Source organism: Oncorhynchus gorbuscha, linkage group LG17, assembly GCF_021184085.1.
Source record: "Oncorhynchus gorbuscha isolate QuinsamMale2020 ecotype Even-year linkage group LG17, OgorEven_v1.0, whole genome shotgun sequence".
NCBI classification, from domain to species: domain Eukaryota; kingdom Metazoa; phylum Chordata; class Actinopteri; order Salmoniformes; family Salmonidae; genus Oncorhynchus; species Oncorhynchus gorbuscha.
This window is the reverse complement of record NC_060189.1, coordinates 43,507,527-43,522,158: the sequence shown is the minus strand read 5'-3', so window position 1 is coordinate 43,522,158 and position 14,632 is coordinate 43,507,527. Positions and strand designations below refer to the sequence as shown.

The 14,632-nt window shown below is 44.1% G+C and overlaps 1 protein-coding gene across 2 annotated transcripts in view; it reads left to right on the top strand.

Annotated features, from left to right (window-relative positions):
• plekhh1 (pleckstrin homology domain containing, family H (with MyTH4 domain) member 1) overlaps nucleotides 1–14,632 on the top strand; it is a 72,251-nt gene that overhangs the window by 56,024 nt on the left and 1,595 nt on the right. Inside the window, exons 19-30 of one of the 2 annotated variants that reach the window (XR_006832793.1) lie at nucleotides 157–268; nucleotides 713–825; nucleotides 2,825–3,001; nucleotides 3,216–3,313; nucleotides 3,569–3,746; nucleotides 3,927–4,082; nucleotides 4,602–4,699; nucleotides 4,863–5,004; nucleotides 5,147–5,337; nucleotides 5,548–5,677; nucleotides 8,469–8,552; nucleotides 10,256–10,371. Coding sequence is in view for 1 of the 2 variants with exons in the window: in XM_046308283.1 (XP_046164239.1) it covers nucleotides 157–268; nucleotides 713–825; nucleotides 2,825–3,001; nucleotides 3,216–3,313; nucleotides 3,569–3,746; nucleotides 3,927–4,082; nucleotides 4,602–4,699; nucleotides 4,863–5,004; nucleotides 5,147–5,337; nucleotides 5,548–5,677; nucleotides 8,469–8,552; nucleotides 10,225–10,371 (1,626 nt within the window). In the remaining variant the exon portion in view is untranslated. Of the gene's footprint in view, nucleotides 1–156; nucleotides 269–712; nucleotides 826–2,824; nucleotides 3,002–3,215; nucleotides 3,314–3,568; nucleotides 3,747–3,926; nucleotides 4,083–4,601; nucleotides 4,700–4,862; nucleotides 5,005–5,146; nucleotides 5,338–5,547; nucleotides 5,678–8,468; nucleotides 8,553–10,224; nucleotides 10,372–14,632 lie in introns of both variants that reach the window. The other variant, XM_046308283.1, reaches the window with a different exon arrangement.

The following is a 14,632-nucleotide window of genomic DNA, read 5'->3' as shown; positions in this document are numbered from 1 at the left end:
AAATACCACGACGAAGGGCTGTATCCAGAACAGCCCTTAGCGATGGTATATTGGCAATATATACCACACCCCCTCCGGCCTTAATGTTTAAACATAATACACGGTCACACTTTGGCACTTACCTATCTCTATTCTTTCCCATTCGTTCCTGTCCAGGACACCTGGCTGTATCATTTGGCGGTGGCAGCGGGCAGCAGTGCCAGCTTCAAGGTGGGCACAGAGTACGAGCAACTAGTCGGGAACCTACTGGACGTAGAGGGTGACCCAGGTAAGACATCTGCAGTCACCAAATCAGTCGGTCAGTCAGCCATCCAATCAATCAGTCTGTATGTCTGACATCACAAAATATGACACATGAGAGGGCTACTGACTAACAGCAGTTTACCTTAAAAGATCTGTATCAGATGCCAAGGATCCAAGGATTTAGTCAGGGGCTCTTTAATGTTATTTTCAACCAGGAGGACTGACTATTGAAACGTCTTTATCCAGTCGTCAATCTGCAGACAGTGTTTATGACTGGGCTCTAGTAGGGCTGTTCCTGGTCAGCTGTTGCACCACTTGAGTTTGTAACCCAATCTCTCTCTGTGTGTGTGTGTGTGTGTGTGTGTGTGTGTGTGTGTGTGTGTGTGTGTGTGTGTGTGTGTGTGTGTGTGTGTGTGTGTGTGTGTGTGTGTGTGTGTGTGTGTGTGTGTGCGTGCGATTGTGTTCTCAGACTCTGCGTTGTGGAGGAGTGAGTCTCTATGTTTCTGTAAAGACGGCCTGCGCTCCCCTCTCACCACGCTACCCTCTGAAGCTCTGCAGACTGAAGCCCTCAAACTCTTCAAGGTTGGTCCCTTCATCTCTCTCTCCTCCTCTCCTTTGCTTCCAACTTCCTTCCTTTCTTTCAGTCCCTTTGCTTTCTCTTCCTTTTTGTATTTCCTCACGTCCCTCCTCTCTTTCACCTCTCCTGGCTGCATTCATGTCTACTGCTCTGACTGAGGCTCCCAGCCATTCTGTCTGTCTGTTTGAGGCATCCCTCCTTTTCCTCTCATGGCCCCCTACTCCATGGCCCTCTACCCTACCGTCGCTCAGAGATCAAAGCCTCACAGTAGGAGTCTCGGGCTCATTAGAGCGGTAATGGGGGTGATCATCTCATCTGATTGAATGGACCCTTTCTTCTAGTACTTGTCCTTGTTGGACGGTAGATGGATGTAATCGAATGAGGAGGGAGTGTGACAGACAGACAGCACGGTGAATGTGAGGAGTAGTTGGGAGAAGGGAGTGGGACAGGGACGGGGGTAATAAAGTGGATCTGGAGGAGGATGGACCTTGATCTCGATGTATCCTGTTCCTCTCTGTTCAACCCGGCCGCCCAGTCCGCCTCCCCCCTCTCCTTCTCTCTATGCTTTACTGAGCTTTCCCTCTGCCCCACATTTCGGGTGGCTTTGTCTGATTTGGTGTTCCATATATAGAGGAATGGATGAATTGAGCTCACTCGCAACCCTTTAAAGTCTCTGTTCCTGTTCAAATACTTTGAACATGCACCCTTCTCTTCTGTCCTCCCCATCTTTGAAGTATAGTCCCTGATCCGACACGACTGGGTTAGTGAAAGGCCCTTTCATTTTCACAATATTCATTTATACAGTGCCTTGATCCTGATGGTGAACATTCTCTTGTTGCCCTCCAGCCATGACATGACAGGCTTGTTTGACGGCTGCACCCTGACTTGGTTTCATTAGAATAGTAATCAGTCTCCAAGTAGGAAACACCATCATGTTGCGGCATGTTTCATTACAATTTTCTACCTGAGTTAGGTAGTCTCACAACCGTATGTATTTGCCTCCACCTGCTGGTAGGAAGGTGGTATTATGCTGACATATCATTGCAGGTGTTTTAGATTGACTTCGCGGTCTGACTGCACAGAGCCACTGATCTACAAATCAACCTTCTTAAAATACATCCAAAGTAACTACTCATTATGTGCTCAAGACTACCGATTCTACCCCTTGCTTATACCCTTAAATACATTGATTATATTGTTCCTCAACACATAAACTCAGCAGAAAAGAAACGTCCCTTTTTCAGGACCCTGTCTTTCAAAGATAAAAATCCCCAAAACTTCACAGATATTCATTGTAAAGGGTTTAAACACTGTTTCCCATACTTGTTCAATGAACCATAAACAATTAATGAACATGCACCTGTGGAACGGTCGTTAAGACACTAACAGCTTACAGACGGTAGGCAATTAAGGTCACAGTTATGAAAACTTAGGACACTAAAGAGGCCTTTCTACTGACTCTGAAAAACACCAAAAGAAAGGTGCCCAGGGTCTGCAAGACAGGAATGTCAGTGTTCTGCCATGGCCAGCGAAGAGCCCGGATCTCAATGACATTGAGCATGTCTGGGACCTGTTGGATCGGAGGGTGAGGGCTAGGGCCATTCCCCTCAGAAATGTCCGGGAACATGCAGGTGCCTTGGTGAAAGAGTGGGGTAACATCTCACAGCAAGAACTGGCAAATCTGGTGCAGTCCATAAGGAGGAGATGCACTGCAGTATTTAATGCAGCTGGTGGCCACACCAGATACTGACTGTTACTTTTGATTTTGACCCCTCCCCCTCGCCTTTGTTCAGGGATACATTATTCAGTGTCTTTGGAACTTGTTCAGGTTATGTCTCAGTTGTTGAATCTTGTTATGTTCATGCAAATATTTACACATGTTAAGTTTGCTCAAAATAAACGCAGTTGACAGTGAGAGGACATTTGTGTTTCTGCTGAGTTTACATGTATCACAATCATTGCAAGTAAAACCTTCTTTATCCTCTTTATCCCTCCTTTCTTCAGTCCTGTCAGCTATTCATCAACGTGCTGGTAGAGTCTCCCTCCATCGACTACCACACATCCCTTGCCCAGAATGCATTGCAGGTGTGCCTGACGCACTCCGAGCTCCAGAACGAGATGTACTGTCAGCTGATCAAGCAGACCAACCGACGCACGCCACACAACTACTCCCTCACCCAGGTATGTTAGAGACCGGAACCCCTTTCCACTTCTCAGCATGGCTGGCCTGGTTACACATCCACTAAGTGTCGAAAAGCACTATCTGGTAAGCATATATCCGAGTTAGCACAGTTTGGTTCTGGTGAGCAGATCTTCCTGTCACTTGTTAAATGTTATGCTTGGTTGCTTTAGTGTTGTATGAGTTGTTGTGAATAGTGTGTTCTCCTCTCCTCAGTGCTGGCAGCTGTTGTCTGTGTGTGTGGCTCTCTTTCTGCCTCAGCAACACTTCCTGTGGTACCTCAGACAGTATCTGCAGCGTCATGCAGACCCCAGGTATACACAGCGATGCACGAACACACACACACACACACACACACGAAACCAATCAATTAATGATAATCCACTGTCAAAGATAATCCAACTACAGAAGAGTATGATCATTGTTGATGACCCCGTGTGTGTGTGTGTGTGTGTGTGTGTGTGTGTGTGTGTGTGTGTGTGTGTGTGTGTGTGTGTGTGTGTGTGTGTGTGTGTGTGTGTGTGTGTGTGTGTGTGTGTGTGTGTGTGTGTGTGTGTGTGTGTGTGTAGGAGTGAGGTGGGGAAGTATGCAGTGTACTGTCAGAGGTCTGTGGAGCGTACCCTACAGAACGGGGAGCGAGAGGCCAAACCGTCACGTATGGAGATCCTGTCCATCCTACTCAGGAATCCCTACCACCACTCGCTACCCTTCAGCATCCCTGTCCACTTTATGAACAACACCTACCAGGTAACCCACTAAACGCAGACACGCAGCCAACTAGCACGCAAACAATCAAACACCTACCAAGTCAGAAAGATGGAGAGGCACATACAAAACGTTGACAAAGTGCAGACCACTGGACAATAAACTATGAAAAAGCACACGTTCTGTTACGCCCAATCATTTAAGAAGTCACCCGTCCTCTAGGTTGTAGGCTTCGATGGCTCCACTACGGTAGACGAGTTCCTGAGCACCCTGACCCAGAGGGTGGGCATGAGGAAACCACACCTGTCTGGCTTCGCCCTCTTCACTGACGACCCCTCAGGGAAAGACCTGGAGCACTGCCTACAGCCCAGCGTCAAGGTCAGTGTGGACTAACATACTCTGATTATATACCTGCACATGCATTGTGGCAGTTGTTCTAATACCGCACAATCAAACCTTTTAGTGCCCGCAACTAAGTATAAGGCTGTAAACAGACGGGTAGACGGGAATCAGAACAGGGAACAGGGAATAATGTACAAGAGAGCAGGGTCTGCCCGTAGAGATAGATAGAGGACTCATCTTTTTATCGGTGCCGTTATAGCATCTGTGACAGCATGGGCAGCGCCATTGAGGATATCTCCATTGTAAAGTAGTCAATTGTCTTCTTCTTCGTTGGCTGATTGCGCCCAACTCGTAGGAATCCCCACCCACGTGACTACTTTAAAATGGTGGAAGCACTCAATTTTCCACGTCCATATTATAACAGGTTTGATCCACAGTGAGTCCTGTATCTGTCAATGGGTCTGCCTGGTCAGTTTGCACAGTCAGGAAAACTCCTGGCTCCAAAGTAGAAGACAATTAACTAATTGATCTTTTAACTCTCACCTCTGCCAACAGATCTGTGATGTCATCTCCAAGTGGGAACAGGCCCTGAAAGAGCTGCATCCTGGGAAATATGAGGGGACACGCATCGTCCGTCTGACATACAAGAGCAGGTAGGCTTTGCCTTGTTTTAGTTCCTTGATGTGTTTCATTGTTGACACCCAAAATGGATGACGAGGTGCAGACCAGACCATGTTTGATTTTGATTTTTACAAATAACGTATCACTCAGTGCCACACACATCATGCGTTAACCATTGTGATGTCTGTTGTGTAGGTTGTGTTTCCGGGCCCAGGCTAAAGGGGAAATGGACCGTGAGCGCCTCCTGCTGGCCTACCAGGTGAATGATGAGGTCCACCAGGGACACTTCCCCGTCAACAAGGAGTTGGCTCTGGAAGTGGCTGCTCTCATGGCTCAGGTTGGTAGTGCTTTGGTAAGGAGAGGGGCATTATGGGAACTGAAGCACATCACGCCAAAGGTTTTTTTATTTTTTATTAATGGTCTAATACGATTGACTTCAAATGTGTTTTTATTACAAATCACACCCTCTCCCTCCCCAGGTAGAGCATGGTGACCTGGACCGTCCGGCTCCCTTCTCCCCCAGCAGTAGCTCCTCTCCTCAGCCTAAAGCCCAACAGAACTCCCCTAGCTGCAACTCTCCTCAGCCCAAAACCCAACAGATCCTCGTACAGGCCCTGGAGCGCTTCTACCCCAAACGCTACAAACAGGACTGCAGCATGGACCAATTCAGGTAATCCGCCCATACGCACGACCAGCTCAGGTGATGCATTACCCTCACACACAGATGAAGTAAGACACAGGCTTCTACCCCACAAACGCTACTAACAGGACTGCAGCATGGGTCAACTCGGGCAATACTGGCCACGTGCACACATTATACTCAGATAAAGATGCCTATACAGACACAGACAAGACTAATTATTTCTTCAACTCCCCTCAGAGACCTATCAGAGTGCCTGGCCACTAAGTGGTCAGTCCTGCGTGGCTGCAGTGCCTCAGAGTGTGTCAGAATCTACTTGACCGTCGCTAGGAAGTGGCCGTTGTTCGGTGCCAAGCTCTTCAGTGCTAAGGTACGTGGGGATGCAAGTAGACTGAACAACCTCTACCGCGTTCCTGAACGAGAATTCTACTGCAAGGGTCCAGCATAGTGTATCTGTGCTGTATGTTTCCAGCTTTTGCTGAATCTGTGTCTCCAGTGACGTGGAAGGTCTCTCTATAATCAAATAATGTTTCTGTCCTCTTTCCTCTTTTTGGAAGGCCAAGTGTTTCAGTATTTACCCAGACAATAGCCCATTCCTATTGAAACCGCTAGTGGCACCGATATACATGGAGCAGGTACCGGTGTATCAAGTCTGACACCGACAGGCTCCTGAACAGCTTCTATCACCAAGCCATAAATCTGCTAAATAGCTAACAGATTTTCATCAAATCAAATTTTATTAGTCACATTGCGTGCCAGTACAGCGGGTGTAGACCTTACAGTGAAATGCTTACTTACGAGCCCCTAACCAACAATGCAGTTTAGAAAAATATGGATAAGAATAAGAAATAAAATTAACAAGTAATTAAAGAGCAGCAGTAAAATAACAATAGCGAGACTATATACTGGGGGGTACCGGTCAATGTGCGGGGCACCGGTCAGTTGAAGTAATATGTACATGTAGGTAGAGTTATTAAAGTGACTATCCATAGATGATAACAACAGAGAGTAGCAGCAGTGTAAAAGGAAGGGGGGGGATAGTCTGGGTAGCCATTTGATTAGATGTTAGAAGCTGTTTAGAAGCCTTTTGGACCTAGACATGGCGCTCCGGTACCGGTTGCCGTGCGGTAGCAGAGAGAACAGTCTATGATTAGGGTGGCTGGAGTCTTTGACAATTTATAGTGCCTTCCTCTGACACCGCCTGGTAGGTCCTGGATGGCAGGAAGCTTGGCCCCAGTGATGTACTGGGCCGTATGCACTACCCTCTGTCTGAGTTGACCCTTGTACTTTATTCTCTATGCATACTCACAGGACTCGCACGCCATGACACTCCAACACACACATAACATGCACACACATTTATACTGACTCTACACACATACAATCATAGTTTACGCTGCTGCTACCCATGCTTCTACACCTGCATTGCTTGCTGTTTGGGGTTTTAGGCTGGGTTTCTGTACAGCACTTTGAGATATCAGCTGATGTACAAAGGTCTATAAAATACATTTGATTTGATCATATATCCCGATGTCACGCCCTGACCATAGAGAGCCCTCCATTCTCTATGGTGTTTAGGTCAGAGCGTGACTAGGGGGGTGTTCTAGTCATTTATTTTCTATGTGGCTGGTTTGTATGGTTCCCAATTAGAGGCAGCTGGTAATCGTTGCCTCTAATTGGGTATCATATTTAGGAAGCCCTTTCTCCCAGCTGCTTTGTGGGATATTGTTTTTTGAGTGAGTGCATGTAGCACTACGTTTGTTCACGGTAGGTGGTTATTGTTAAGTTTAGAAGTTTCACTTTAAATAAATATGTGGAACTCAAATCACGCTGCACCTTGGTCCGTCTTTCCACACAATCGTGACACCTGATGCCTAGTCACCCACATACAGTATCTACCTCTATCACTCCAGTATCCCTTCACATTGTAAATATGGTACTGGAACTGACATTGCATATACAAAAGGTATTTGGACACCCCTTCAAGTTAGTAGATTCAGCTATTTAGCCATACCCGTTGCTGATCGGTGTATAAAATTGAGCACACCCCCATGCAATCTCCATAGACAAACATGGGCAGTAGAAGTGCTCAGTGACTTTCAACATGGCACTTTCATAGGATGCCACCTTTCCAACAAGTCAGTTAGTAGAATTTCTGCCCTGCTAGAGCTGCTCCGGCCAACTGTAAGTGCAGTTATTGTGAAGTGGAAACATGTAGGAACCGTCTAGAAGTGGATACGGCTAACTGCTCAGCTGCCAAGTGGTAGGCCACATAAGCTCACAGAACAGGACCGCAGAGTGCTGAAGCGCGTAGCGCGTTAAAAATCGTCTGTCCTCCGTTGCAACACTCACTACCACGTTCCAAACTGCCTCTGGGAGGAACGTCAGCACAACAACTGTTTGTTGGGAGTTTCACAAACCTAAGATCACTATGCCCAATGCCAAGCATCGGCGGGAGTGGTATAAAGCTCGCCACCATTGGACTATGGAGTGGTGGAAAAGCGTTTTCTGGAACGCTGAATCACACTTCACCATCTGGCTGTCAAATCTGGGTTTGACGGATGCCAAGAGAACGTTACCTGCCCCAACGTCAACTGTAAAGTTTGGTGGAGGAGGAATAATGGTCTAATAATTGGCCCCTTAGTTCCAGTGAAGGGAAGTCTTAACGCTACAGCATGCAATGACATCCTAGACGTCTCTGTGTTTCCAATTCCCTTGAGCCAGGCCTAAAGGCCCAACATCAGTGCCCGACCTCACTAATGCTCCTGTGGCTGAATGGAAGCAAGACCCCGCAGCAATGTTCCAACATCTAGTGGAAAAGCCTTCCAAGAAGAGTGGAGGCTGTTATAGCAGCAAAGGGGAGACCAACTTCATTTGAATGGCCATGATTTTTGGAACGAGATGTTCGATGAGTAGGTGTCCACATACTTTTGGTCACGTAGTGTAGCTTCTCGCATTCTTCTTTTTTTTTCTTGTGTGTTTTTGGTTCTACCTTATGTTATTTTTAGCGCTACATTGACATTGATTACTGCATTGTCGGGTTTTAGGTGGCAAGAAAAGGCATTTCACTGTGCTTGTGCATGTGACATTAAAACAAAAAACTTTAGGCTTGAGCTACTGTCTCTGTATACCATCTGTCTCTCCTCCGTCTCTGTCTGCAGCCTATACCTCCCTCGTCTGTGGAGCGGTCCCAGGTTTGGCTAGCCGTCAATGAGGATGGACTGTGTGTGCTTGACTATACCATGGTAAGTGTGTGTTTATCTACATGTTTATATGTCTGCTTCCTTAGCTCATTTACCATGGAGTAAGTGATTATTAACCGTAATCCAACCATGTGGCATTACTGGTACTAAAAGTGGCCACAAGGGGGGGGCGTGTTTCGTTGCTTCAGTACCCACAGCCAGTGGTCAGAGGACCACCATCAGAAGAAAGCTCTTGAACAGATAATGACATCATATTTCAACCATTAATTACCTTCATTACACTTTTTTTTTAAGACAACAACCTTTCAGAATCCAACCAAAAGCTTTATGCTGGTATTCTCTAATTCCTTTTTTAATCGGGCACAATCTTAGTTTATATTCAGAGCACTTAAGGTTTGGGGTTTCTCTTCTCTCTTTACCAGTCTGCCTGTTGCCAGACCACAGGGGCAGAAGCTTGTTGATCTACTGGTCTGGAATGATTTTCTACTGCAGCGTTTCAAACACCAGATCCCCACAGGGAAACAGAAACTGCTGGCCTACAATTTTACCAGACATGGGTTCAATTCAAATACTATTTGAAAGCATTTGAAATACTTAAGCTGGGCTTGATTAACCTGGCCTGGTTTTATAAAACCAATGAAAATGACACAAAAGTGCAAATCCCACCCATCTGGTTCTTAAGGCAGTCTAGAGAAAAGGGCCAAAGTATTTGAAAGATTTCAAATAGTATATGAAACCAGATCTGGGTCTACCCGGAGATCAAAATGCTGACTGAGATATAAACAATGTTAAACTTAAAACACTATAATTATCTTAGCCGTATTCCTCTGTCATTTCTGGTTTGGCGTCCGTTCGTGCTCCAATACATTTACTAGTTCTTAGGGAGAAAATAAGGAAAATACACAATAAAGCATAAGAAATTATGTCTGGCTGCTTCATTGGTTCATGCTCAATTTGCCTCTTGAGAAAACAATAATAAAAAAACAATTCCCAAAGAAAGGATCCTCTGGCCTGTACCAGGAAGAGAGATGAGACAGATAACTTAAAGGAAAATTCCACTCAAAAACTGTCTTTTGGTACTTGTTTCATCAGTCCACTGTTGATACAGTCCCAAAATGTTTTGCATGTCAGCAATCAACTTTCAAAATACAGAAAGTGTCACAGTATGATGTGTTTTGCATCATCATTTTGGGACAGTATCAACAGTGGACTAATTAAACAAATACCAAAATATTGTTTTTGAGTGGTATTTTCCTTTTAAGGGCTTTTTACACTACTGAACCGAACAAACCAAACGTGAAACGGTCAGAGACATCAAAGTCAAAAGAGTACAATTTGTTTTCCTATTCACATACAGACAGTACCAGTCAAAAGTTTGGACACACCTACTTCAAGGGTCTTTATTTTATTTAGACTATTTTCTACATTGTAGAATTATAGTGAAGACATCAAACGCCAAGAGTTTGCAAAGCTGTCATCAAGGCAAAAGGGTGGCTACTTTGAAGAATCTAAAACATATTTAGATTTGTTTAACACTTTAATGGTTACTACACGATTCCATATGTGCTATGTCATAGTTTCGATGTCTTCACTATTATTCCACAATGTAGAAAATAGTACAAATTAAGAAAAACCCTGGAATGAGTAGCTGTGTCAAAACGTTTGACTGGTACTGTATTTAAACAACTGAAATAAATTATCCATTCCTTTACAGGACCTTCTGGTCATGTACTCCTACCAATCAGTAATCACCTTTGGCGGTTGCCGTGACGACCTGATGGTGGTAGTGAGCCAGACCAAAGAGCAGGGTGGAGGGAAGAAGAGTGTGGAGAAACTGGTCTTCGCTATGGCTAAACCCAAGGTAAAGATACCTAGTCGTCTCTATTGCTAAACCCAAGGTTTATTTCACATGTCTGGGAATACAGATATGCATATGTTGGTCACATATACCTTAACAAAAAGTAGGTGAGTAAATCAGAAAACCAGTCAGTATCTGGTGTGACCACCATTTACCTCATGCAGCATTGATCAGGCTGTTGATTGTGGCCTGTGGAATGTCCCACTCTTCTTCAATGGCTGTGCGAAGTTGCTGAATATTGGCGGGAACTAGAATACGCTGTCGATCCAAAGCATTCCAATCATGCTCAATGGGTGACATTTCTGGTGAGTATGCAGGCTATGGAAGAACTGGTTAGTGGTTTGTATTCATGTATGCCAAGGAAGACAGGCTTCCCCCCAAAATGTACCAAATAATTAATCTTTCGTCTCCCTGTGGTTCATGATTTTCCTTAAATGCTGAATGTATCTCACTGGAGAACGCGTCCGAGTGAGCAAAACAGCGGCCCTCTGTTTCTATATGTGTAGGCCATCTATCTGATGCTGTCTGGTCATAATGAGTATGACATTGTTGCCACCCGTAGCATTGAATGCAAGGGAAGCCAGCGGGCATTTGGGATCCCTTGACAAAAAAAAGTATAAAATAATACCCAATCAGCGTTGAGCTAAACTGAGCGAGCTCAACTGTGAATGATCCTGGCCCACCAAAAAAAAGGGTTATAAGGGAAGCCATCTTGGATTTGGCGTAACTCCTATCAAATTGCATTGAGAGCATACGTCATGGACAGAAACAAATTGAACTGTTGCATCTCGTTGTGTTGTTGTCCTCCAGTGGCTAGCTAGCTTGGTAAAATTGGCACTTACCTATATTAGCCATGGAAGGAGATAGGGATTTGGACTTACTAATTATCCATACTGGCCAATGATTATAATGGTAATTCTGATCCAATCATAAATTCATATATTGTGCCCCTGGCCTGAGAGGATGGAAGTTCAATATGTAGCTAGATGTAGAAGGCAAATGCTAACTAGCTAACGTTGCCAATGAAAGGAAGTTAGGCTAGCGACCAAACATTTTTGACAGGTAGCCTTCGACAACAAAAATAAAAGCGTGTACTGTGTGACAGATTGATAGAGACCATTTTGTCAACATGAAAGAGAGGAGAATGGCATTGGCCATACAAGTAGTGTGAGTCGACATGTTTTTTTCTACTTACACAAATGCACACAGAAATCAGAAACATGGACAGCCACATATTTAGCTTACGTTGATTGGACTCAATTGTTTTTGGTATCTTTTAGTTGTCACTGTATTCGACTGAGCATAGTTGAAATGGTGCTGGAATTAGTGGAGGCAGCTCCTGTTTTCTTTGCGACTTGCAGTAATTCTCCGTGGTTGTAAATCAAATAACGTTAGTTGTTTAGTGGTCTGAAATGTCGTAAACATTAACATGCTTGACCATGCTGTAGGTCATGTAACTGTTTGTTACATGCAATATGAATTGTGGCCTTCACCAGACAGAGGTTGCTCTACGGTTTTGTGATGAAACAATGTTGTGGTTGAATTTATTCTGCCACTGTGTCTTCTTATTGTGTCGGCCTATTAGACTATACACTACCGTTCAAAAGTTTGGGGTGACTTAGAAATGTCCTTGTTTTCCATGAAAACATACATGAAATGAGTTGCAAAATGAATATGAAATATAGTCAAGACGTTGACAAGGTTATAAATAATGATTTGTAGTTGAAATAATAATTGTGTCCTTCAAACTTTGCTTGTGTCAAAGAATTCTCCATTTGCAGCAATTACAGCCTTGCAGAACTTTGGCATTCTAGTTGTCAATTTGTTGAGGTAATCTGAAGAGATTTCACCCCAAGTTTCCTGAAGCACCTCCCACAACAGCTCAATAGGGTTGAGATCAGATCTTTTCATTTTTTCTGCCCGTCTCACAAATGTTCTTCTTTGTGATCCGAACACCTCAAACTTAGATTCGTTTGTCCATAACACTTTTTTCCAATCTTCTTCTGTCCAGTTTCTGTGTTCTTTTGCCCATCTTAATCATGTATTTGTATTGGCCAGTCTGAGATATGGCTTTTTCTTTGCAACTGCCTAGACGGCCAGCATCCCGGAGTTGCCTCTTCACTGTTGACGTTGAGACTGGTGTTTTGCGGGTACTATTTAATGAAGCTGCCAGTTGAGGACTTGTGAGGCGTCTGTTTCTCAAACTAGACAATGTACTTGTCCTCTTGCTCAGTTGTGCACCCGGGGCCTCCCACTCCTCTTTCTATTCTGGTTAGAGCCCGTTTATGCTGTTCTGTGAAGGGAGTAATACACAGCGTTTTACAATATCTTCAGTTTCTTGGCAATTTCTCGCATGAAATAGCCGTCATTTCTCAGAACAAGAATAGACTGACGAGTTTCAGAAGAAAATCTTTGTTTCTGGACATTTTGAGCCTATAATCGAATCCAAAAATGCTGATGCTCCAGATACTCAACTAGTCTAAAAAAAGGCCAGTTGTATTGCTTTTTTAATCAGTACAACAGTTTTCAGCTGTGCTAACATAATTTCAAAAGGGTTTTCTAATGATCAATTAGCCTTTTAAAATTATAAACTTAGATTAGCTAACACAATGTGCTATTGGAACACAGGAGTGATGGTTGCTGATAATGTGCCTCTGTACGCCTATGTAGACATTCCATTAAAAATCAGGCGTTTCCAGCTACAATAGTAATTTACAACATTAACAATGTCTACACTGTATTTCTGATCAACTTGATGTTATTTTAATGGATTTTTTTTTTTTGCTTTTCTTTCAAAAACAAGGACATTTCTAAGTGACCCCCAACTTTTGAACGGTAGTGTATATCACGGTTGCAAGGCATATGAATTAACAGGTTATAGAGCAAACAATGCATTTATCACAACACATAGGTTATAATATGGCATTTTTTCTGGGTTGGCTTCCCCAGTGATTTTACCCATGTACCGCTACTGGAACCGGGAAATTTTCAGTTTCCAGGAATTGTGTACAGGTCTTTTGCGACATGGTGTCGTGCATTATTATCACGCTGAAACATGAGGTGATGGCGACGTATGAATGGCACAACAATGGGCCTCAGGATCTCGTCGCGGTATCTCTGCGCATTCAAATTGCCATCCAATAAAATACAATAGTGTTCGTTGTCCGTGGCTTATGCCTGCCCATACTATAGCCAACTCGCCACCACGGGGCACATTTTAGATTGGCCTTTTATTGTCCCCAGCACAAGGTGCACCTGTGTAATGATCATGCTGTTTAATCAGCTTCTTGATATGCCACACCAGTCAGGTGGACGGATTTTCTTGGCAAAGGACAAATGCACAATTTGTGCACCACATTTGAGAGAAGTAAGCTTTTTGTGCATATGGAACATTTCTGGGATCTTTTATTTCAGCTCATGAAACATGGGACCAACACTTTACCTGTTGCGTTTATATTAATGTTCAGTGTATTTCTATAGGTAAGACTGACAGTTTGGCTTTACCTCTGGCCAAGTGCAAGTGGTCAGTGAAAACAATTAGTGGATAATTATCGTCATGGACCACAACAGCTCTGCCAACTTTCAGTCAGTCAATAGGATCTTACCGTGCCGAAAGCCAGTGTGAAAAGTTGGTGAGCTCCTGCTATGTTGCGCGGTCCACAAGCAGCAACCAGAGGGTCATGGGTTCAATTTCGCACAGGGATCACATCACTATACCTTAAATAGCTTTGGATAAAATCTCATATTACGTGATATAATAGCAAGGTTACCCTCCACTGCCTTGGGCAGATGTAGAAAGCAGGTTGATCCTCGATTTTATTTCATCTATTTCTGCCTCAGAGGAGCCAAATGGAGCGATTCAAAGAAACACAAATAAATGACCAGTTCACTGAAATCGTCTTTAAAAGGTGATTTTGGTTTGAGCCATCAGTTGTTAATCTGTGGTGGGTTGATGCCTGGCCTAAGCATACAGTAGAGTCAATTTACTACTGTAGGACGTGCTAATAAGGCCCTGCTGTATTCGTGACAGGTTGCTCAATCTCATGTTATTTCTATGGTATTCTCATTGGCTTTAAACTGAACTTTTAAATGTGAGCATATGGGCATCTAAGCTCCCTTGGATCAAATGAAATTCAATCATTTAAAATGGTTAAACAATTCCCCCTCCTTACTCTGTCTTCTCCTCTCCCCTCCCGCCTTCTCCTTCTGTCCTCTGCTCTCTCCTCCTCTCTCTCCCCTGCACGGTCTCCTCCTGTCCTCCCTC